This window comes from Verticillium dahliae, genomic scaffold (assembly GCF_000150675.1).
Source record: "Verticillium dahliae VdLs.17 supercont1.3 genomic scaffold, whole genome shotgun sequence".
NCBI classification, from domain to species: domain Eukaryota; kingdom Fungi; phylum Ascomycota; class Sordariomycetes; order Glomerellales; family Plectosphaerellaceae; genus Verticillium; species Verticillium dahliae.
Genome location: NW_009276940.1, coordinates 1,112,049 through 1,131,049, shown reverse-complemented (window position 1 = coordinate 1,131,049; position 19,001 = coordinate 1,112,049). Strand labels below are relative to the sequence as shown.

The 19,001-nt window shown below is 57.2% G+C and overlaps 8 protein-coding genes across 8 annotated transcripts in view; 4 read left to right on the top strand and 4 right to left on the bottom strand.

The window, feature by feature from the left end:
• Nucleotides 1–208: 208 nt before the first annotated feature.
• Nucleotides 209–618, bottom strand: VDAG_01981 (uncharacterized protein; the record flags this gene model as incomplete). The annotated part of the gene is made up of 2 exons (XM_009658010.1): nucleotides 209–230; nucleotides 266–618. The coding sequence occupies 2 exons, from the start codon at nucleotides 616–618 to the stop codon at nucleotides 209–211; spliced, it is 375 nt and encodes a 124-aa protein (XP_009656305.1).
• A 1,573-nt stretch (nucleotides 619–2,191) lies between these two features.
• Nucleotides 2,192–2,814, top strand: VDAG_01980 (uncharacterized protein; the record flags this gene model as incomplete). The annotated part of the gene is made up of 2 exons (XM_009658009.1): nucleotides 2,192–2,344; nucleotides 2,488–2,814. 2 exons carry the CDS (start codon nucleotides 2,192–2,194, stop codon nucleotides 2,812–2,814), a joined length of 480 nt encoding a protein of 159 aa, XP_009656304.1.
• Nucleotides 2,815–6,591: 3,777 nt separating this feature from the next.
• Nucleotides 6,592–9,853, top strand: VDAG_01979 (uncharacterized protein; the record flags this gene model as incomplete). Its single annotated transcript, XM_009658008.1, has 4 exons — nucleotides 6,592–6,700; nucleotides 6,763–9,442; nucleotides 9,518–9,780; nucleotides 9,846–9,853. 4 exons carry the CDS (start codon nucleotides 6,592–6,594, stop codon nucleotides 9,851–9,853), a joined length of 3,060 nt encoding a protein of 1,019 aa, XP_009656303.1.
• A 1,794-nt stretch (nucleotides 9,854–11,647) lies between these two features.
• Nucleotides 11,648–12,180, bottom strand: VDAG_01978 (60S ribosomal protein L26-1; the record flags this gene model as incomplete). The annotated part of the gene is made up of 3 exons (XM_009658007.1): nucleotides 11,648–11,926; nucleotides 11,987–12,099; nucleotides 12,162–12,180. The coding sequence occupies 3 exons, from the start codon at nucleotides 12,178–12,180 to the stop codon at nucleotides 11,648–11,650; spliced, it is 411 nt and encodes a 136-aa protein (XP_009656302.1).
• A 445-nt stretch (nucleotides 12,181–12,625) lies between these two features.
• Nucleotides 12,626–13,604, top strand: VDAG_01977 (cytochrome c oxidase assembly protein COX11; the record flags this gene model as incomplete). Its single annotated transcript, XM_009658006.1, has 5 exons — nucleotides 12,626–12,646; nucleotides 12,697–12,779; nucleotides 12,845–12,914; nucleotides 12,991–13,444; nucleotides 13,516–13,604. 5 exons carry the CDS (start codon nucleotides 12,626–12,628, stop codon nucleotides 13,602–13,604), a joined length of 717 nt encoding a protein of 238 aa, XP_009656301.1.
• A 282-nt stretch (nucleotides 13,605–13,886) lies between these two features.
• On the bottom strand, nucleotides 13,887–15,671 carry VDAG_01976 (amine oxidase; the record flags this gene model as incomplete). The annotated part of the gene is made up of 4 exons (XM_009658005.1): nucleotides 13,887–14,567; nucleotides 14,673–14,811; nucleotides 14,866–15,298; nucleotides 15,353–15,671. 4 exons carry the CDS (start codon nucleotides 15,669–15,671, stop codon nucleotides 13,887–13,889), a joined length of 1,572 nt encoding a protein of 523 aa, XP_009656300.1.
• A 1,443-nt stretch (nucleotides 15,672–17,114) lies between these two features.
• VDAG_01975 (vesicle transport v-SNARE protein vti1) lies at nucleotides 17,115–18,363 on the top strand. Its single transcript, XM_009658004.1, has 2 exons — nucleotides 17,115–17,800; nucleotides 17,934–18,363. The coding sequence occupies exons 1-2, from the start codon at nucleotides 17,202–17,204 to the stop codon at nucleotides 18,019–18,021; spliced, it is 687 nt and encodes a 228-aa protein (XP_009656299.1). The 5' UTR covers nucleotides 17,115–17,201; the 3' UTR covers nucleotides 18,022–18,363.
• A 127-nt stretch (nucleotides 18,364–18,490) lies between these two features.
• The window catches only part of VDAG_01974 (ribosomal RNA-processing protein), a gene marked incomplete at both ends in the record, with an annotated part of 4,150 nt that continues 3,639 nt past the window's right edge, over nucleotides 18,491–19,001 (bottom strand). Inside the window, one exon of the mRNA XM_009658003.1 lies at nucleotides 18,491–18,954. Within this exon, the coding sequence (XP_009656298.1) occupies nucleotides 18,491–18,954 (464 nt within the window). The remainder of the gene's footprint in view (nucleotides 18,955–19,001) is intronic.

Here is a 19,001-nt window from a genome sequence, read left to right as displayed (position 1 = left end):
GCAGGTGGGGGCTCCGCAGAAGCAGTCGAAGGGCTGGGCCATGGACCACTCGGTGGAGGGGTAGAAGAACTGGAGAGGCGCCCCCAAAGGGGGCTCGAGTCAGCAGAAATAGCGAATCGACCAAGCTGGGAGGTGAAGGGAGGATGGGGGGAAAAACGCACGGTCAGCTCGTCGCCGGGCTGGAGGCCTTTCGGGCCGACGAGAATGTTCAAGTTGCCCGTGTCGAAAATCTACCGAGGTTCGCCATTGCGTTAGTGGGGCGCACGACAGATGCAGGTTCAGTTCGGCGCGGAGGAAGAGCGGCAACGCTGGGTCCATCGTCGGGTGCACCGGGGAGGGGGGGACAGCATGACTGACCAGCGAGGGATCGCACGAATGGTTGATGTACAGCATGTCGCTGTTGAGATCGAGGTGCTTGTCCTTGCCACATTGGACGGTCGCGTAGGTGGGCTTGTCGGCGAGGGTGCAAGGCGGGAAGGACATCTTGGAGAAGACGGCAAAGGGCGGCAGGGCGACTTTGGAGAGGCTCTTGGTGAGGAACTCGGTCTCGCTGGCCTTGATGACCTCTTGCACGTCGGGGTGCGACGGCTGAGTCCAGTGCGGTGTGAGGGGTGCCATTGCGTCGGTCGAGGCGGCTGCTTGGTGATGCTGGGGATGATCTGCGTTTTGTCAGTCGTGTATCATCGGCAGTGTTGCCCGTTCATGTGCGACAATCATACTGGTGGTGATGGTGGTGGTGGTGCTTGAGCTTCAGCAATGTGTGTCAATTGGTTGCACAATAAAACCGATAGAGTCGTCCTGACAATGTGTGTGTCGAAAGAGGGACAAGAGAAGCTTCCTACAAAAGGTCCAACATAAAAGAACTCAAATCTGTCCGTCAATCCGTCTCTCGGCTAGCCATCGGCACACACGTCATTACGATGAGCCTAGGTTAAAAGCACCAACCGGCCGCTTGGCCCTGACCACGCTGGCTGGCCCGCGCAAGCCGCGCCCACGTCCTGGGTAGCCGGCTTGCCACTCCTGCTGCTCCCATGTGATGGCGTTGCGGGGTTGCGCCCGTCCGCGACGACTGCGGAATCGCGGGGTAGTGGGAAAAAAGAACGCGTCCGGCCGGCTGTGAGGCAGAACCGTGTCCGTCTTGTCCGTCTTCAGGGGCGGGCCGTGGCCTATGGAAAGCCCCCGATGCGTCGTAGCCGGACCGACGGCGTCCTCTGGGCGCCCCAGTAGCGGCACCTGATCCCACTAGAGTGCAGCCTAGCTGCATGTCATGCTGCAGGTGCCGCAGGGACGGGGCTTTCAGCAGCAGTGAACCATCTGCCTGGTGTTCCCCGATTGTTCTGCTCCCCCTCGTGGCGCCCTCGAAACTCCTCGTCGTTCTTCCCATCTTTGTTGATGTCTCTCTCGTCTCGTCTCTTGCCTGTTGTCTCCTCTCTGTTGTCTCCTCTCTGTTGTCTGCTGGCTTCCCTTCCGCCCTCCGTTAGGTCGATGCATTGCGGAAACACCTGGCGTGAGAACTGACAGTCGATCGGGTGACTAACTTGTATCCGGTAACGCAGGTCGCTGCGCGATTGGCTCCAGGGGCTTGTCGACCAGATATGCGCGGAATAATCTGAAATAATGATGACCAACAAGACGTCGGCGAAGCACAGTGGGCACCGCGCTCGCTGTCTCAACGCCAGGCCCCGTCAATGCTCTCGATCAATTAAGCCGTCGCAGCCTGCGCACATGCCGCATATGGCCCAAAGAAGTAGCAGCAGGAGAGGAGGACCCCGGACCAGAGCCCAGCCGTGTGTGACATTGGGGACTGTGCGTGAGTGATAGTCTGTCCGCTTTGTCGAGGCTGATTATGTCGAGCAGCCTGTCAGTCCTGTCAATAAAAGCCATGTCTTAAAAATGCCTCCATCGATGTGCGTGACCGGCGCTTGTTCTCACCCGTCCGCAAGCTACGAAAGATGGTGATCAGCCCGCCAGCCAACCCCTCCTCACTCGCCGGTACGCCCGCCACCGCATTCGATAGCCGCCGCCGCATGGTTTGTGCGCTTTGGCGAGTGTGACACTGCGGGAGCTAGGACAGGCGAGACAAGACCAGAAGCGTGCCGGGATATGCCGCAGGCAAACTAGAACGCCACATCAGATCAGGAGCCGTGCGCACAACGAGCTTCCCGACAAGGAACTCGATACGAATCTCACGATGGCCAGGGCCAGGCTCTTTGTTGACGTGAGGCAACCCCTGCCTGCGACTATTGATTTCAAGGCGCACCAGTGGCAGAGCGACGCAGGTGCTGAGCAGGTGTTTCCGGCCGGTTGTCGAAGAGGCTCAACCACAGCCCGCCTGCGTTCCATGGTGTGTGATGAGAAAGATTGCAGACCACTTTTTGCTTCCTTCGGTTCAACGCGCCGAGGGGGCTCGAGCGGCCCTAGGCACATCCCCTCATTCTGCAGCAATGTCTTTCCTGGGCGACATGCATGCGTGCATGATGATGACAGGAGTCCCTCTTCAACAAGGCGAGGCGGGGCGATGCAAAGCACGGCAGGGCTCGGGGGGGCGTGTTCGCAAACGCCGCATCCACCACATATGGACCATCCCCGGCATTAGGGAACAGGAACCAAAAGCGGGCAGACAGCCGCACAGACGACCAGCTCGCACACCCTCACATGGACAAGGGCCGCGGGCAGGTCTATGCCCCAAAGACGTTGGGCGCGCCCTCGAATAGACTCATGGGTGGGATATCGCCCAACAAGGTCCGTGACGTGCCGTTGTCAAACTGCTGCAAGGCGTCGATCGTTGGCGCGCATCCTCAATCCCAGCCCTGAGTCAGTCCCAAACTTTGTTGCCTTTCAATCCTGCTGCTAATATCAAAGTCAGCTGAGAGCCTCGCGACACACACACACACAAACGCTTAGCCGTGCCTCGCAACCCCTGCCACAGCTAGTTGAGCGGCAGACCCCGGTGATCGACCCCATAAACCTGCCACAGTGAAAGTCTGGGCGGTCTGGCTCGCCATCGCACAAGGCGAAATTGGTCCATCCCCCATGGATCGCCTCCAACAACAGCTCCATCTTCGCAGTTCATTGCGCGTTCAGCGTGACCGGATACTCACACTACTGCCAAGGTCAAACTTGTTTTCTTTGCTGGGACAAGGTCTGGCGAGTAGTTGATCAAATCGCGTGCTGGTAACGCGAATCATGTTGTCCCGTGCTGTCCTGGATATCAGTCCAGATAGCTATAGGACAGAGATCGAGGGTGCCGGACACATGATCCCATTTGCACATCGCCATGTTGTTGGCTTCCAAATCAATGACCAAGAAAAGTATAATCATTCAAGGGCATGTCCCTGTCCGCTCGAGCGCTCTCAGATGCCTCGAGCTCGATCCTGGTGGTGGGGTAGAAGATGGTCGTGTGGTGGTCACTGTGGTTCCCCGGGGGGGCGGGCTTCTTCTGTGGGAGTCGCCGGCGGGTGAATAAAAGGACGTGGGAGGCCACCATCTGAAGTCGGCATTGCGAAGCTCGTCCTGGCCCGCCAAACGACCCTTCGTCTATCCTCGAGCACGACCCATTTGTGGCCCAACACCCTTTTCCGAGGTCTGCCTTCACGGATAAGATCCCTCCTATACGCTCATCATCATTCTCACCTCAGTGACATTGCTCAGAGTATACTTGCACTCTGGTCACCTGCTGTGATAGAAGCAGATCCATCCACTTCACTCGCCGCCACCGTTCTTCTCCCCTAATTCCATTAAACAACGATGACGTCCTTCGCCGTAACTCGCATACGCGATGGGGACAAGCCACATCCAAAGCCGCGCCCCGACCCGCCGGTCCCGTCGCCAGAAGGACCTGACGAGAGAAGACACCGACAATAAAGCTCGGCGCGTCCAAGCAACAGCACTGGGTCCAGAGAGGTCAACCAAGTGCCCGACCTGGCATATGGGTGATCCCACGAGACAGGCAGCCCGCACAAAACTCGAACCAGTGCAGACGATATCCGGAGAGCTCACATGCCCTGTGATCCTGACCACTCTTACAGGCCATCACCTTGCGGCTGGGTTGTCGGACGGGTTGCCATAGGCTGATCGCCATTCATGGCGGCTGTGCTGCGGGGGATGTGCCTAGGACGGGAAATCTTCGGAGGCGGCTAGCTCAGGCTGGGCCATCAATTTGAGCAGGGGACCTTGATCTCTGAAACGAATGGCTGCATTGATCAGTCGAATACGATGGCATGAGAGCCCAGGGGTGTTGCTGAGGGGCGTTTGGTCAGGGCGGGAGGGAGTTCCCGATTGGGTGTGTTGTCAGGAGGGCTGATGAGGGGTGCCATCCTTCTTGATTCATGTCTCTTGTTACTTGATTTTCTTTGTCGGGCTCTTCGGGGCTTGACTCAAAATCTGGTGACGACGGCAGAGAACAAGAGAGGTTGACGATAACATGATGGAAATGGGCAAGACAAGGCTGCCCACGATACAGTGCGAACACGTGTGAGAGGGTGAGCATGGTTCTGTAACCCCGTTTAGACCATATTGCTGGTAGATGATGGTGCGATCGCTCGTCTCGTTATTGCGATAGATGGTCCGAGCGTCTTTAACATCGACCAACGACGATGCATTTGGCTCCTAGACTTTGTTAGCTCTCCTTCTGCTCCTTGTTCCCTTCCAGGTGACAACTCGTCCAAACCGTCGCGTCAATGGCCAAAATTTTCAGCTGGCTCACGATCCTGTGTCTCCTTTGCTCATATAAATTGGCTGTGGCTCGGACATTTTCTGCTAACTCGTTTCCGAATCGACTCTTTCCATTGCAAGCTATGCGGGAGCATGATATCCCAAGAAGTCGTATGGCGGCGGTGCCACATGTCAGGTTGTTGAAGTTTCTCTCCTGAACCTAGGTACGATTGCATTGCTTTGTGGCTTCTTACTTCTCGTTTGATCAGCCAGCGGTAGAAGGCAACCTCGACGGAATGATACCGGCCAAGTGGCTGCGCTGCGCTGCTCAGTGAGTACGAGTATCCTTGTCTTGCTAGGATAGACATGGGCGGCCAAAGAGGGTATTCTGTGTGCACGATCTGTACAGCATGCCTTCCTTTGGAGATAAATCCTGCGCAAAGGAGAAGTGGTGCGGCGGCAACTCTGAACTTCATCGTAATGAGTTCTCATGAGGAACGGCGAAGACAATAGTTCATGAGGCAAGGCCAGGGCATGAAGAGATTTCCTTTACCAGGGATCTTTGCCGCCGGGCAGGCATCTAGGAGTCACAGATGCCTCTTTGAATCACGACTTCCAGTTGCGCAACAGAATAGAGGCAGGAGACACAGGCTGGAGTGCTCCTTCTCGGGCTGGAGTGCTCCTTCTCGGGCTGGAGTGCTCCTTCTCGGGCTCGAGCAACATTGGGGTGTGCCTCCCCGCGTCCCCCGGAGCCTTCAACACCACGCTCTGGAGTGAGTTCGTGGGTTTGCCTACCTAGGTACCTTACCTAAGGTAGGTACCTAGTCAAGCTGCCCCATGCTCTGATCCATAGGTTCCCTGCCCGCAAACACGTCAGGAATAGCCTCAACGCCCTGCCTCCCTCCTTTCTGGAACAATACCGACTCAACCCTCAATCCTGCACATCACCTCGATTTTGGGCTGCCACCTCTCCACATTCAGACTTACCTTCAGTGACTGCGTCGAACCGCTGGAACCATAAGCACGAACACATCGGAGGCCACGAAAAGCTCCCCAGCACTTTCCTACCCGAGAGATCCAAGAGCTTCCGAGGCACCTGACGAATTACCGAGTACATCACCAACGCCCATTGCCGCTGGTCAACGTGTGCTGAGTCTCGTTTCTTCTTCCTCGGTACCTAGGTATCAACACCAGAGCTCTACCAGGTAAGCATCCTACGCGCTGCTTTCCCTTTGACATTCGCCTCTGCCTCACGGCTTCACACTGTCAACTGCCTCCGAAAATCTACCTCCCTGGCTTGACCAGCTCCGTCCAAGGCTACCCCTGCTGCCTACAACTCCCAGGGATTCCTGCCCCAGGAAGTATCGTCAATATCGGGAATCTCCTCTGGGCTGGCCCGTTTCCTCTGCTTCCCTCCACCAACTACATCCCATCTCATTCCATCGCCTGATCCCTCGCGCCTCGACTTCTTCTTGGAACACCTTTGCCATCACGAAAACGCCCTTCGCTTTTTTGATTCTGACCTTTCACCACAACCCTTCATCAGCTTGTGGCCCTTCGCCTCCTCGCGCTGACGCGTTGTGCTGCAATTTTGGTGGAAGCTGACCCTCTCCCAGCTCGTTGTATGCCTATCACCTGCAGTCAACGCAGTTGACGTGCCCTCTCACCTTTTCTCTTGGCTTTCTCGACAACCCAGCTCGGTATGTTCTTCATTCTTGCCACCTCCTATTTCCTCTCCCTATGTCCACTATTGCTTTACTTCATTCTGCGAGCCTTCGAGGTACTGCCGATCATACTAACGCAGTGCGTAGATTGACCGGAACTTGCTGTGCCACTTACAGTGTCCCAACCTTCAGATCGTAACAGAGAAGAAGGACTTTCTTCCTTTTTGAACAAGTTTCGACGAATTCTTCAGATCACTGAGATCCCGTCTCCAACATGGCCAACTTGTACAAGCGCCATCAACTCATGGGCATGCGCCCCATCACCCCCAAACCACGCCCGTTCGAACGTGACTTGGTTAACTCTCTCGTCCAGAATGGACTCGGTAGGCCCGCAACTCTTTGACTCATACTTCTCTCGAGTACCACCTAATCATCTTTGATATAGTGGACATTGTTCGTCTCCGTCGACTTCCCATCCTCGCTCAACCGGCGGGTGGTGAGCGGCACAGCAAGAATGGCTCGCAGTGGACCAACGCGTATGAAACCTCTAGCAACTTTCCCAACGGATTCGAGTCCATGACCCACAGTTCAAAGAATGGTTCGGACAAACGCTTTCCCATCAACAGAAATAGGAACGGGACAGGCCATCGTTCTTCCCACGTTGAGGCCTCTGTCGGGTCAGAGGAGCCCATTCGTCAACAGCTTGACGGCCAGGACCATGAATGGAAGCTCGAACACCGACCAATTCCTGATCCCAGACCCATTCCTGCCCCTGTTGATACCGATTCGCAAAGCAATGAAGGCTTCAAAAGATTCTACATGGCAGTTGTTTCACCGACTCATGTACGCGTCACCGCTGGTGGTCGCATTGTACCAAACCCTCGGGGCTCGTCGTCTCCTGCTGGAAGAGCCAACGACAGGCCAGGCGGTGATACTCCGAGTCTCACTGTTCCTCACGCAGGTTCTCAGGTTCTTTCTACCAACGTCGGTACTGCTGGCGGATCTTCTCAAGCAAATCAAGGCTCCGTCCCGGCTGGCTTTCCCGACATGATGGCGGCTTCCATGCCCATGGGAAGTGTACCAATGATGCCGTTCCCATTCGGCTACCCCATGCCACAGATGCCAGTGGCACCTGCGAGCATGGTGTCTCAGGGCACCAACAAGAACGGCGACACCAAGACGGACAAGGGATCCGCCAAACCTGAGAAGTCGACTCCTGCGGCTTCCGCTGTGGTGCCTGGACCAAACCCCAGCCCATTTTATGCGGCCTCGGCTCAACCCTTCATGCCCGGCATGCCGCTCTCAATGCCCATGCCTATGATGACCCCGCACTCTGGGATCCCGGCTTTCTCGACAGGTGCCATGGCACCAATGATGCCTCAGATGCCGTTCACACCCGTCTTTGGTCCGATGCAATGGCAAGGCGGTCAGTTGCCTCATCATGTGCCTATGCCGATGCAGGTCCCGATGCCCATGAACATGTCCATGGCCGTGCCTAGCCTGCATGGCATGCCTTTTCCTGGCAACAACCCTGCGACTAATGGACAGCCTCTTCATGCGCCTTCTGCGCCTGCGCCGTCCTCGATTGTCATGAGTGAGGTCACCAGGAAGCACATTGAGAACTTCCGCGCCCAGCTGAAGTGGATTAATAATCAATTGCAATACAACAAGCACCAGGTTGATGAGACCTACATGAAGCACCTCGCTGACGGGATTCGTACCCAGCTCAAGACCTTTAAGAATAACTTGAAGTCTCAGCTCGAGTACGAGGCCAAGCAGCGAGGCCAAGTGTCCAGCAAGGACACTTCTGTGTCCCGAGAGATGAGCAAGTCGACTTCCGCCGTCAGCGACACTGCAAATGAGGCCGACCACAAAGATACAATTCTTGGCAAAAGGGAGCACCGAGCCAAGACCGCTGGTTTCAAGCCGAAGCCGACTCAGTCCATGTTTTCCACGGACGACAGCGACAAGGCGGAAACCTCCGTCTCGGTCAAGGACTTGGCTTCTGGGACCTCGAACCCCTCGTATGAACCCATGAAGAAGAGATCCGGCCTGCCCATCACGGCTGCCTTGGCACCCCCCTTCCAACCCCGCAGCCACACCAACATGGTCGTGGATCATAAACCCCGCCGCGAGTCTTTAGCGGAACCCGAAAGGTCTGACCATGCTGCGGCGAAGAAGAATCCCCAGATTCCCATGAGTACCCCTTCCCAGACCTCCATGGAAACCACTGTCCCCGCCATGGGCAACCATTCGCACCAACTCGAAGTCCGGACTACAAGCTTTAACTATCTTCAGAAGCTGAACAACGGCCTCGGACTTCCATACCTGCAGGGTAAGCTGCGCCCTGGTGTCAGCCAGCGGGATGCAAAGGACGAGGACTACATCTATCATCGCCAGCTTACTGATGATGAGGTTCGGGCCCGTCATCTATACTGGGGAAACGCCCCTCGTTCGGTCCAGAAGGGCTTACCGAAGTACGACGGCAAAGACTTTTACCCCCCTTCGCCAACCAAGGAGAACAGCTTTGCGGACCTCGCTACGTCATACAAGTCACAGCCATTCATGGACGGGCGTGCCGGTGACTACCAGAACTCGGCTGGAATTGAGCAGAAAATGGCCCAGATTTCTGTCAGCGGCTTCGAGGATAACAGCAGTGTCTCTTCGACTAGCAAGGGAATATCTCGTCTTCCTGTTGGTGACCTCAGCGATTACCATCTTAAGCCCCAAGTTGAGCAGAGAAAGATCTTGCGGGCTGTTGATGGCAATGGTGACTACGGCTTTCGTCCCACAGACCCCAATGACAATGTGCGCACCATGAAGGAGTTACTGGCGCTTTCCCTTACACGCCACGAACAGAAGAACAAACGGGACACCAAGTCGGATAATGTGAACGGAAACAATCTCGCTGCCAAAGACAAGGCCGGCACTCGTGGCCGCCCTGCGACTTCGATTCTCAGCCAGGAATACAGCGATTCGGATCAGACTTCAGGAAGCAATGCGATTGCTCCTTCTTTCCAGTCGCCTCTTCCCTCAACCCAGTCGCAGTCGACGCAGTCGGACGATGCCGAGGAGTCGCGTGAGAAAATCCTGTTCAAGGGTCGACAGAATATGACACGCAACAGGTGCGTGCTTCTATTTGCTGGTTTCTACTTTTTGTAGTCGGGGCTAATGATCGAGACTGACTGCAGCAGACACAGTGGAGCCATGACATTCGTCAAGAAGCCTACCAGCGGTGCTTGTGCGCTTCCTGGTGCTATGAGCTCTACCACCGCTCACGGTCTTCTTCCTCACTATGCTGGCTCTGCCGCCGCCTCTTTGTCGCCTTCTGCGGGCAACAGCTCGCCCTCCAGTTCTGCGATGCGAGCTTCGGGACTCAAAACTGCCGAAGGTGGACGGCAGGAGCTAGGTTCCAAAGGTGCCTCTAAGGAGGCGAAGGATGAGAATAAACCTCTTCATGATGGTAAGTAAAGTCATGGATGGGTCATACACGCCAGAAATGAAGACGACAAGCTGACAACACATTAGAAGCCTGACCAAGGGGAATGATTTAGGACATACCCTGTCAAAATTACGTATCACAACTCTGGTACAGCTTCATCCTCTGCTCTTTGCCACGCGACTTTACATTGCTTACTTGCCCGAAATCTCTTTCCAACAACCGGTCTTACAACTGGTTCCGTTGGTTTTTATTGCTTAGCTGAGGCATGCTTTCGACACTACTCAATGGCGACGAGAAAAGTATTATGCGGTTGCCTTAGGGTGTGCACCATGAGCCTCATACACCTCCACAGAACCCACGACGGTGCTTCCCACTCCTGTGGCGTCGCATTTCTCTACACTAGGAAAGTTCTTGTGGCCAGGGTGGCAGGTGTTCAATGGTGCTGCCCATGTATGATTTATTTGGATGTCTCTGCAATGAGCCGAGGCAATCATCGCTATGGGAAAGGCCGTCTTAGGCGGTCAGTTCAGGAACGTTTGCTTATGCTACGAAGATGAGATTGGATGGCTGGAATGGAACTGGAGATAGGGACAGATGGCAACCTAGTGGCGAGGTAGCGTAGCCCTTCACAAAAGTGGCAGGCTCTTCGTTCACTGGGCCACGTCTATCATCACTGTCAAGATAGTTTCCAGTTTTAGCTAGCTCTTTTGCAGTTATACAGTTTCGCCTCACTTGCACGTGTCATCCACGACGCCGTTACGTTGATAGCCGGGTAGGTACAGCCGTATGGCATGATGTGTATATTATATTCTTTCTGACTGCTTTACGGTCGGCCTGATGATAGTGGTCGGAAGCCGAGGCAATGTGCCTCGCGTTCAAATTTTCGACCTCATTGCAGAACTAGGTGAAAGTCTTCATGCGAGAGCAGATGAGTGGTTATCCTGAAAACAGGTCTCCCCGCTGGTTTTAGTCTCCGCCAGTCGTATACCTCGAAAACCATGGACTTGGTGGTTGACGCGGAGATATTCTAGCGTGCGATGATGAGAGAAAGAAAATGGCACGACCTACCGTGAGCTCATTGGTGGTCTTGCTAGTTCATGTAAAGAACGACCTTGGTCATGTGAGCTTGCTGCGTTCCATGTCAAGTTAGTCAAGCATGAATGTGTAGCAAAAGGAGGAGATCCCTCGTATGTCCGCAAAGGACAGCATCATGTCACGCGATGGGGGTTCGTGAAGGACTCCCCTTCCACTGCTCTTCTCCCTCACCCTTTACCTCCCCCAAGATGGGAGAGGAGAGACGGTGTAGGAAAGAGAGGCAGCAGGGGAGGGGGAGTTGGGCTTCGGGAGGACCTCCCATGGAGCGAGTCACTGCCAAGTGAAACGGCCATAGAGAAAAACGAGTTTCTCGATTTGTTGGATTTGTTTTGTTGTTCCTGTGCTACCCTGCGCGCACCTCCCCACCTTGGTCGCGCCGCCCCTTCCAAAAGTGTGTTTCTTCGTGGTTGAATTCCTCATGCCGAATTTCTGCGCTTCTTTTTTTCCCCCATTGCCGAACCGTCGAAAAAAGGAAGAGAGGATGGTGAGTTTAAACGCCGGATTGAAAAAAATTGGTCATGATCGAGAAGACAAGAACAAGAATCGTTGTCGTTGTTCGGAGGGTGAAGTTCCCCATGAGGAAAAGAGAGAATCCGTTTCCGAAAAGCAAAAGAACTCTGCCCCGAGTTATCTGGGAAAACCACCCTCCGTGTGAACGCCTCCCCACAAGCAGATCGAAGGAGCCGTGCCTGCTGGGAGGAGCACGGTTGCGACAGCAGCGAGCATGCCACAGGGTATCCGTCAGGTGTGGAGGTGGTCAGAGACGCAGGTCGAGTCCCAGGAAGGAAGACGCTTAGGCGTCGGCCTTGCCCTTGGCGCTGGCCTCGCGGCCGCGCTTGATGCGCTCGAGGATGGACTCACGGTCCTTGTCGAGCTTGAGCTTGTTGACGACGACCTTGGAGGGGTGGATGCCGATGGGGACGGACTGGCCGGAGGTCTTCTCGCGGGTGACGCGCTCGATGTGGATGACGTACTTCAGGCGGTAGACGGCGGTGACCTTGCCCTCGCGGCCCTTGTTGGCACCACGGACGATGGTGACCTCGTCGTCCTTGCGGATGGGGATGGAGCGAGCCTGAGCGGCATGTTAGCGACTTGGAACACGACAGGTAGCCGGGAGGCTAGGACAACGTACGTTGTACTTCTCACGGAGCTCCTTGGAGAGAGGGGCGCTCATGATGGTGCGGCGGTCGCTGGAGGGAGCGCTGAAGTGCGCGGCGCGCGACTTGCGGCGGGAAGAGTGAAGGACTGGCGGGACGGTCAGCTCGAATTCGGGGAGATTGCTGCGTTACTGGCATTCTGGTACGTACGCTTGTTGACCTTGGCCATTTTGACAGTTAGTATGGGCGACCTGGGGGTGGTTGATGGGATCGTGATGATTGTCGTGAGGCTCGCTGGTTCTTCAGAAAGTTCGCAGATGGGACTGTGGGCGAAAAGTTTTGGCATTGGGGGAGTTTGGCGGCTGCCCTAGGAGTGCACGTGATCTCGTCAAAGCTCAGAGGCACCCCACCTTCAGGGTGCTTAGATAAGGTGCTACGGTGGAGCAAGAGGGAACGCAGAGGGACCCACTAAAACTTCACTCGCCGATCCAGCGGGTCCAACTCAAACGCCGACGCCGTACGGCGTTGAACATCTGATGATGGCCAGACTTCGGAGCGGCAGTCCAGCTCTCACCACCGAACGTCTCAGCAAACCGCGAAGATGAACGCCTTCCCCCGGATACCACAGCGCATAGCGCAAGCCTCCCGACAATGGAGCTGCTCCTTGTGCCAACATGCTCGCCCGCAGACGATTCGTACGCCCCGAATCCCTAGCGGCGCCCGCAACGCATCGAGTTCCTCGCAGCAGCAGCAGTCACAGCAGCAGCGCTACACGCCGTCAATGGCGCAGGTCAACGCCCACTACAGGAGAAAGAATGCCACAGTAGCGTATGGAGTGCCAGCCCAGCGCAACGGAGCGCCAGCCGGGCAGTGGATGCTGACACTCCGACCAGATACTACACCCTCAGCATCATCCTCGGCACCGTCGCCTTTTCCTACGGCTCCGTGCCCCTCTACAAGATGGTAAGGCTCCTTCGGCGTCCTGCATCCGGCAATACGAAAAGCAAGAGAGAGAGAGAGACTGACGGCAGCACCCCAGATCTGCCAAACCACCGGCTGGGGCGGCCAGCCGGTGCGCGCCCACGGGCCCGACTCGACCTACGACGACGCGGACCTCGCCGCGCGCCTCGTGCCGCTGACGTCGTCGCCGCGCATCCGCGTCACCTTCAACGCCTCCGTCTCGGACGTGCTCCCCTGGAAGTTCACGCCGCAGCAGCGCGAGGTTCGCGTGCTCCCCGGCGAGACGGCCCTCGCCTTCTACACGGCGACGAACAACTCGGACCGCGACATCATCGGCGTCGCCACGTACAGCGTCACGCCCGCCCAGGTGGCGCCCTACTTTAGCAAGATCCAGTGCTTCTGCTTTGAGGAGCAGCGCCTCAACGCCGGCGAGACGGTCGACATGCCCGTCTTCTTCTACCTCGACCCGGACATGGTCAATGACCTCAACGCCAAGGGCATCGAGACTGTGACGCTGTCGTACACTTTCTTCAGTGAGTTTCTTCTTTCTGTTTTGTCTTCATTCCCATGCGAGTATCCACAGAGAGAGACTGACTTTGTGCAGAAGCAAAGTACGACGACAATGGGGTGTACAAGGCGCCGTCGGCTTTCCCAGGGCTCGAGGGACCGGCGCCGCGGAAGATTGCCGCGTGAGAGGCTATGGACCGTGGGGATGAATGCGATGAGCATGCTGCATATCAATGTAAATTTGTATCATACTATTGATCAAAATAGACGCCGCACCGTGGGTGATGGCTGGGCAAGTCACTTTGTGGTCCCATTGGACTGCCTGTGTACTTCAATATGGACTTTATTTCCAACAAATAATTTTCCAATAACGCCCGCTTTGAGACGATTGAGATCTATGTACGACCGCTTTCCTTCCTCGACTACAGCTTACAGCTTCCAAGCGAGATCCTACGCTCATCACAACTGTTAGTGCGCCTTGCCGTTCTTCAACGTCCTGCGCACGTTTTCCACCTTCGGCCCTATCCTTCCCCGGACAGCGCCCCACCCCGCCTCCAGGACCTGCACCACAAACACCTGCACAATCAGGATCAAGACGCGCAGTAGCAAGTCAGCAAGTCCGAGAACAGGCCGACGTCCACGGCTATAAGTCGAGTCGACAAACTGGAACGGCAGCCGCGCGTGCAGATGGTCCTGGGCGGCGGCAAGACCACTGCTGAAACCGTCCTCGTGGAAACCGTACTTTGTCCAGGCGCCGGCGTAGCTGATGCCGCGCGTGTTCTGGATACGCGGCAGCAGGCGCTGGGCACGGACTGCCTCGGGAGTGTACAGGGGATGGCGGTAGGTGAAGGAGGCCTGCGTCTTGGCTGGGTCGGGTTCGTGGAGGGGGTTCATCGTGACAAGGACGTCGCCGAAGGTCGAGGTCGGTATGTGCTGGAGGATGTTCATGTTGTAGGTGAGAGAGATCTGATCGATGTTCTGCTTGCCGGTAGCCGGCGACGAGAGGGTCAGGTAGTTCCAGCTGGTCCAGGCCTTGCGGGGCAACGGGCATGAGAGAGAGGTCGGAATGGAAGGACGACCTTGTTCTCTGTAGGTGTTAAAGGCACCGAGGATAGATTTTTCCTCGTCGGTGGCTGTGTCCTCAATGATCTGTAGGCTGATCGGCGTGAGTGGCCCAGGATGACGTGATCGTAGACGTCCGAGTCGCGTTGGGCAGGTGGACGCGGACACGGGCCGTCGTCTTCATTTTGTGACCTTCGTGACGGGGCTGTTGAGGTGGAGATGGTTCGACGGGAAGCCCCTCATGACGGCGTCGATGTACGACTTGCCGCAGTCCTTGAGGGTCAGCCAGTCCGGACGCGTGGCGACAGTGGACAGGAGGTGATGGTTCCACCTGCAGCGTTGTCAGTGGCGGCAAAGCATTGGCCGTGTTCGGGCAAGGACCTACATGAACCGTACGAGGGTGACGGCGGGGAAGTCGAGCGTGCACTTGTCGGGGCTGGTACTCCAGACGGCGGCCGTCATGGGGATGAGATAGTCGTCCCGGAAGGCGTCGGAGTAGCGTTCGCGCTCGAGGTACTCGCCAATGGTCTCCTCGGGTCCGGCACCGTGGCCATAGGCGTGGCTGTGGCCGTTCATGGCGGCGGCATCGTTGACGTCGTCGCCGGTGATGAGCAGGTCAAGGGCGAACTGGTTGAAGCGCACAATGTCGAAGATCATGCGCCACATGCGCGGGGAGAAGAGATTCTTGCGCTGGCAGAAGACGGCGTCGAGGCTCGTGCCGGCCCACTCGAAGAGGCCTCGATCTCTGGTGACGCCAAAGGTCATTTCTGTGGGGACGGTATCGACTTTGACGCGCTTGAGGAAGTTGATAAAGTTGGCTGTAAAGCCGTGTTAGTCGAGGGGAGCTGAGGGTGAGAAAGGGAGAAGCTCACGGTAGGTGGCCGTGTTGAGGACGATGAAGCCCGTATCGACACTCGTCTCAAACTTGCCGTTGGTCCATTTGACCGTGTTGGTGTGACCGCCTAGGCGGCTGGCGGCCTCGTAGAGGTGAACATCGTGGTGGCTGCGGTTGAGTGCCCAGAGGGCGGCGATGCCGGAGCAGCCGCTGCCGACGACGGCGACCTTTTTCCTGAGGTTGACGTCAATGGGGGCGCCCGTCGAGAGGACCGATGCGCGCGAACCCGGCCGTCGGTGTGAGTAGACGTGTGAGGAGTGGTTGCTCGAGTTGGAGTGGGAGTGAGAGTGGGACATGGCGGGGGGGAGAGATGCGGGAGGTGATCGGAGGTTGGTCAGGACATGGGGGGTTGAGGTGTGAGGAGAGGCTCAAGGGAAGGTCTTGGATGTTTAATAAATTGACTGTGGCATGTGAAAGCAATATGGTAAATGCAGAGAATGGGGGTGGCGGGAAGAGAGTGTGCCAACGTGGGAATGTGAGACATGGACACTGAGTCGATGGTGGCAGCTTGGAAGCTGAAATGCTGGCAGCTAGCTTCTCATGCTAACGTGTAGCTTGACCATCTTGGCTGGCCCGACCGGCACTCGCTGGTGTGGTACAGCAGGGCAAGCTCAGGTAGGTGCAGCAGGGCAAGCTCAGGCAGGTGCATGGCACCTAGCGCGACAGAGATCTGAGGGGATGGATGCATGCTGATCTGGAGGGAAGGACGCCGGTCTTGGCTCGATGAACGTACAGGTCTGATTTGTCGGCCATGGTGGCGTCAGGTGCGACTGGTGCTTCCTGCTGGCGCTACGGGGGAGGTGCTGTAGTGAGGTGCCTGCCACACGAACAAGTTCAAGGTGCTGGTTGGGGGGATGGCTGCAGAGGCGGGAAGCTGCGAACGTCTGAGGTCATGGTGATGCGATGAGACAAGAGCACCGAGAGCAGGAGCGAGCAAGTCGTAGCAGCAAAAGCGACAGCAGCAGCAAAAGCGACAGCAGCAGCAAAAGCGACGGCAGGACCATGCCATGCCGTCCCGTCCCGTCCCTTCCAGGTCGCGCTCGGTCAGTGACGCTTACATTTGAGACGGTTCCACTCTGGGGGGCTGAACTTGGACCTTCAGCCACAGAGGCGCAGATGCTGACTACGCATCTTTGGCGTGTTCATCAGAGGCACCAGATGAAGGGTTTGCACATGGCAGCATTTGGTGGATCGTCAGATTCACATTCAAATCTTCGAGACGCAGCATGGCTCCGCTCCATTCGATGACGAACAGATCAAACATGGCAAACAGCATATCGAAACTCGCACTTGGCTCCTGAGACAAGAGACAAAGCATGTCGAGCACTCAACGGGATCGAGAGACGTGGTGAACGAGTCCCCCAATTCTTAAAAGCGACGTATCAGCAAAGGATAATTCTTCTGCCCGGTTCTGTTCAACTCCACGCGCACCGAGCGCCGTCTCCCCGAAGGAAGCGCAGCGATCCCTGTTCGTGGGGCCTATTTCTTCGCCGGGGGTTCAACTTTAAAGAAGAAAAAGGAGAGAAAAGTCGAAAGAGCGCAGAGGCGGCGGCCGAATAAATGCATCTCGTGAGGTCACGTGCATTGTGCTCCACCGTCCGCGGCTGCGCTTCGCAACGACCCACCCTTCTTTGCCGCTCCAGCCAGATGCAGTGATCGCTGTGCGACGACATCCTCCATCCATCCATCCATCCAGGCACCGAACATCCATCTCGACCACCCGTCAACCATCCGCCCACCTCTCCAATTCCATCAGCGACTTGCCTGCCTTTCATTTCAGACCCGATCGATCAAGCCCTGAGCCTCCTCAAGTTGCTTCGCCCACCATGGCCTCCCACCTCGACACCGAAGCCGGCACCGAGCGCTTCGCCGATTACGAAGCCGAGCTCAAGCTCGTGCAGGCCGACCTCGCGCAAAAGCTCGACCAGATCCCCGAGCTCAGCGGCGAGCCGCGCAAGGCGGCCCTCTCGGCCGCCGAGCGCGCCGTCGAGGAGGCCGACGAGCTCCTCGGCCAGCTGCGCCTCGAAAAGGCCAACATCCCCTCGCCGCACCGCGCCAAGACGAACGCGCGCTTCCGCAACCACGAGTCGGACGTCGACGCCGCGCGCCGCCGCCTGCGCGCCCTCTCCGACGACCGCGCCGCCCTCTTCGGCGCCCGCTACACCGACGACCCCGCCGGCGGGCCCGCCGACCGCAACCTCGCCCAGCGCCAGCAGCTCCTCAGCGGCTCCGACCGCCTCGACCGCTCCACCCAGCGCCTCAAGAACAGCCAGGCCCTCGCCAGCGAGACCGAGGCCATTGGCGCCAGCACCCTCGCCGACCTCCACCGCCAGCGCGAGACCATCCAGCACACCCACGAGACGCTGCTGCAGAGCGAGGGCTATGTCGACCGCAGTGTCAAGACGTTGCGCGGCATGGCGCGTAGGTGAGCCTTCTTTTTCTTCTTCTTCTTTTTCTCTTCTTCCGTCTTGCTTTCCGTCTTGCTGGAGTGGGATGCTGGAGTGCATGTTGGAGTGGGATGCTGAGTGCTTCGGTCAAGAACATCGCTGACCGCGCAGGATGGCTACAAATCGGGTAATCACCATCGCCATCATCACCATCCTCGTCCTCCTCATCGTTGCCGTCATTTTCAGCAAGTTCAGGTAGACAGGGCAGAGGGAGCGCGAAAGAGCAAGGGCAGCACCACGCACGGCGTCTGGGAGTTTTTATTTTTGTGTTGTAGTTTTTTTTTTTGGTTCGTCTTCCAACTGGGCCGCCTCGTTCGTTGCATCAGCTTGATTTCGTTTCGTCGCCGTATATGATGCCGATTGCGTCGCTTCGACGGCACGACAGTACATAATGCAAACCATGCTTCCAAATGCTGCGTGGCAGCCCGTTTGTATGACCCTGCCATCACGTTGAATAGGCCTACGGACTCTTTAGACTGTCACGCCATCTCACTGCAAGGTCATGACAGCATCACAAATGCATAGAAACATGTCCATCCCGTACGCCTAATCATGCCAATCAAATCTAAATCGTTTCTGGCCCGGACAGCCATGGGGTATAGTCTGCACACCAATCCCACGCCCGCTGCCGAAGCAGGCCACACGTCCCACGCTCGGTCCGCCTCTCTCTACCTCCGGCCGCGCGGCGACTTTTGGATACCACCACGCGGTCCGCCGCCGCCGCCACCACCACCAAAGCCGCCTCGCCTCCTGTCCTCGCCCAGTCCGCGACGTCCGGAAGCAATGCCACCACGACCGCCGCGGCCACCAGGACCTCCGCGTCCGCGTCCACCGCCAAAGCCACGGCCTCCACCGCCACCGCGGCCTCCACCACCGCCACCGCGGCCTCCACCACCACCACCGCGACCGAATCCGCCACGGCCCCGCGCGACGTGCGCCTTGACAGCGTGCGCTGTGCCCTCGTCCATATCCTCATCCATGTCGTCGTCGTGCTGGTCCTTGCGGGTTCTTGTTGCTAAACTTGAGCTTTCCGCCGCGTCCCCGCTGCGCGACGTCCTTGCCCTTGAGCGCCGCAACGTAGGCGCCCACGCCCGAGGCGTCAGGGTTGTCGACGTCCATGGCGCCGCCAGCCCTCGTGTCGTCGTCGTCGTCGTCGCGGCCGAGGATGAGCTTGCCATC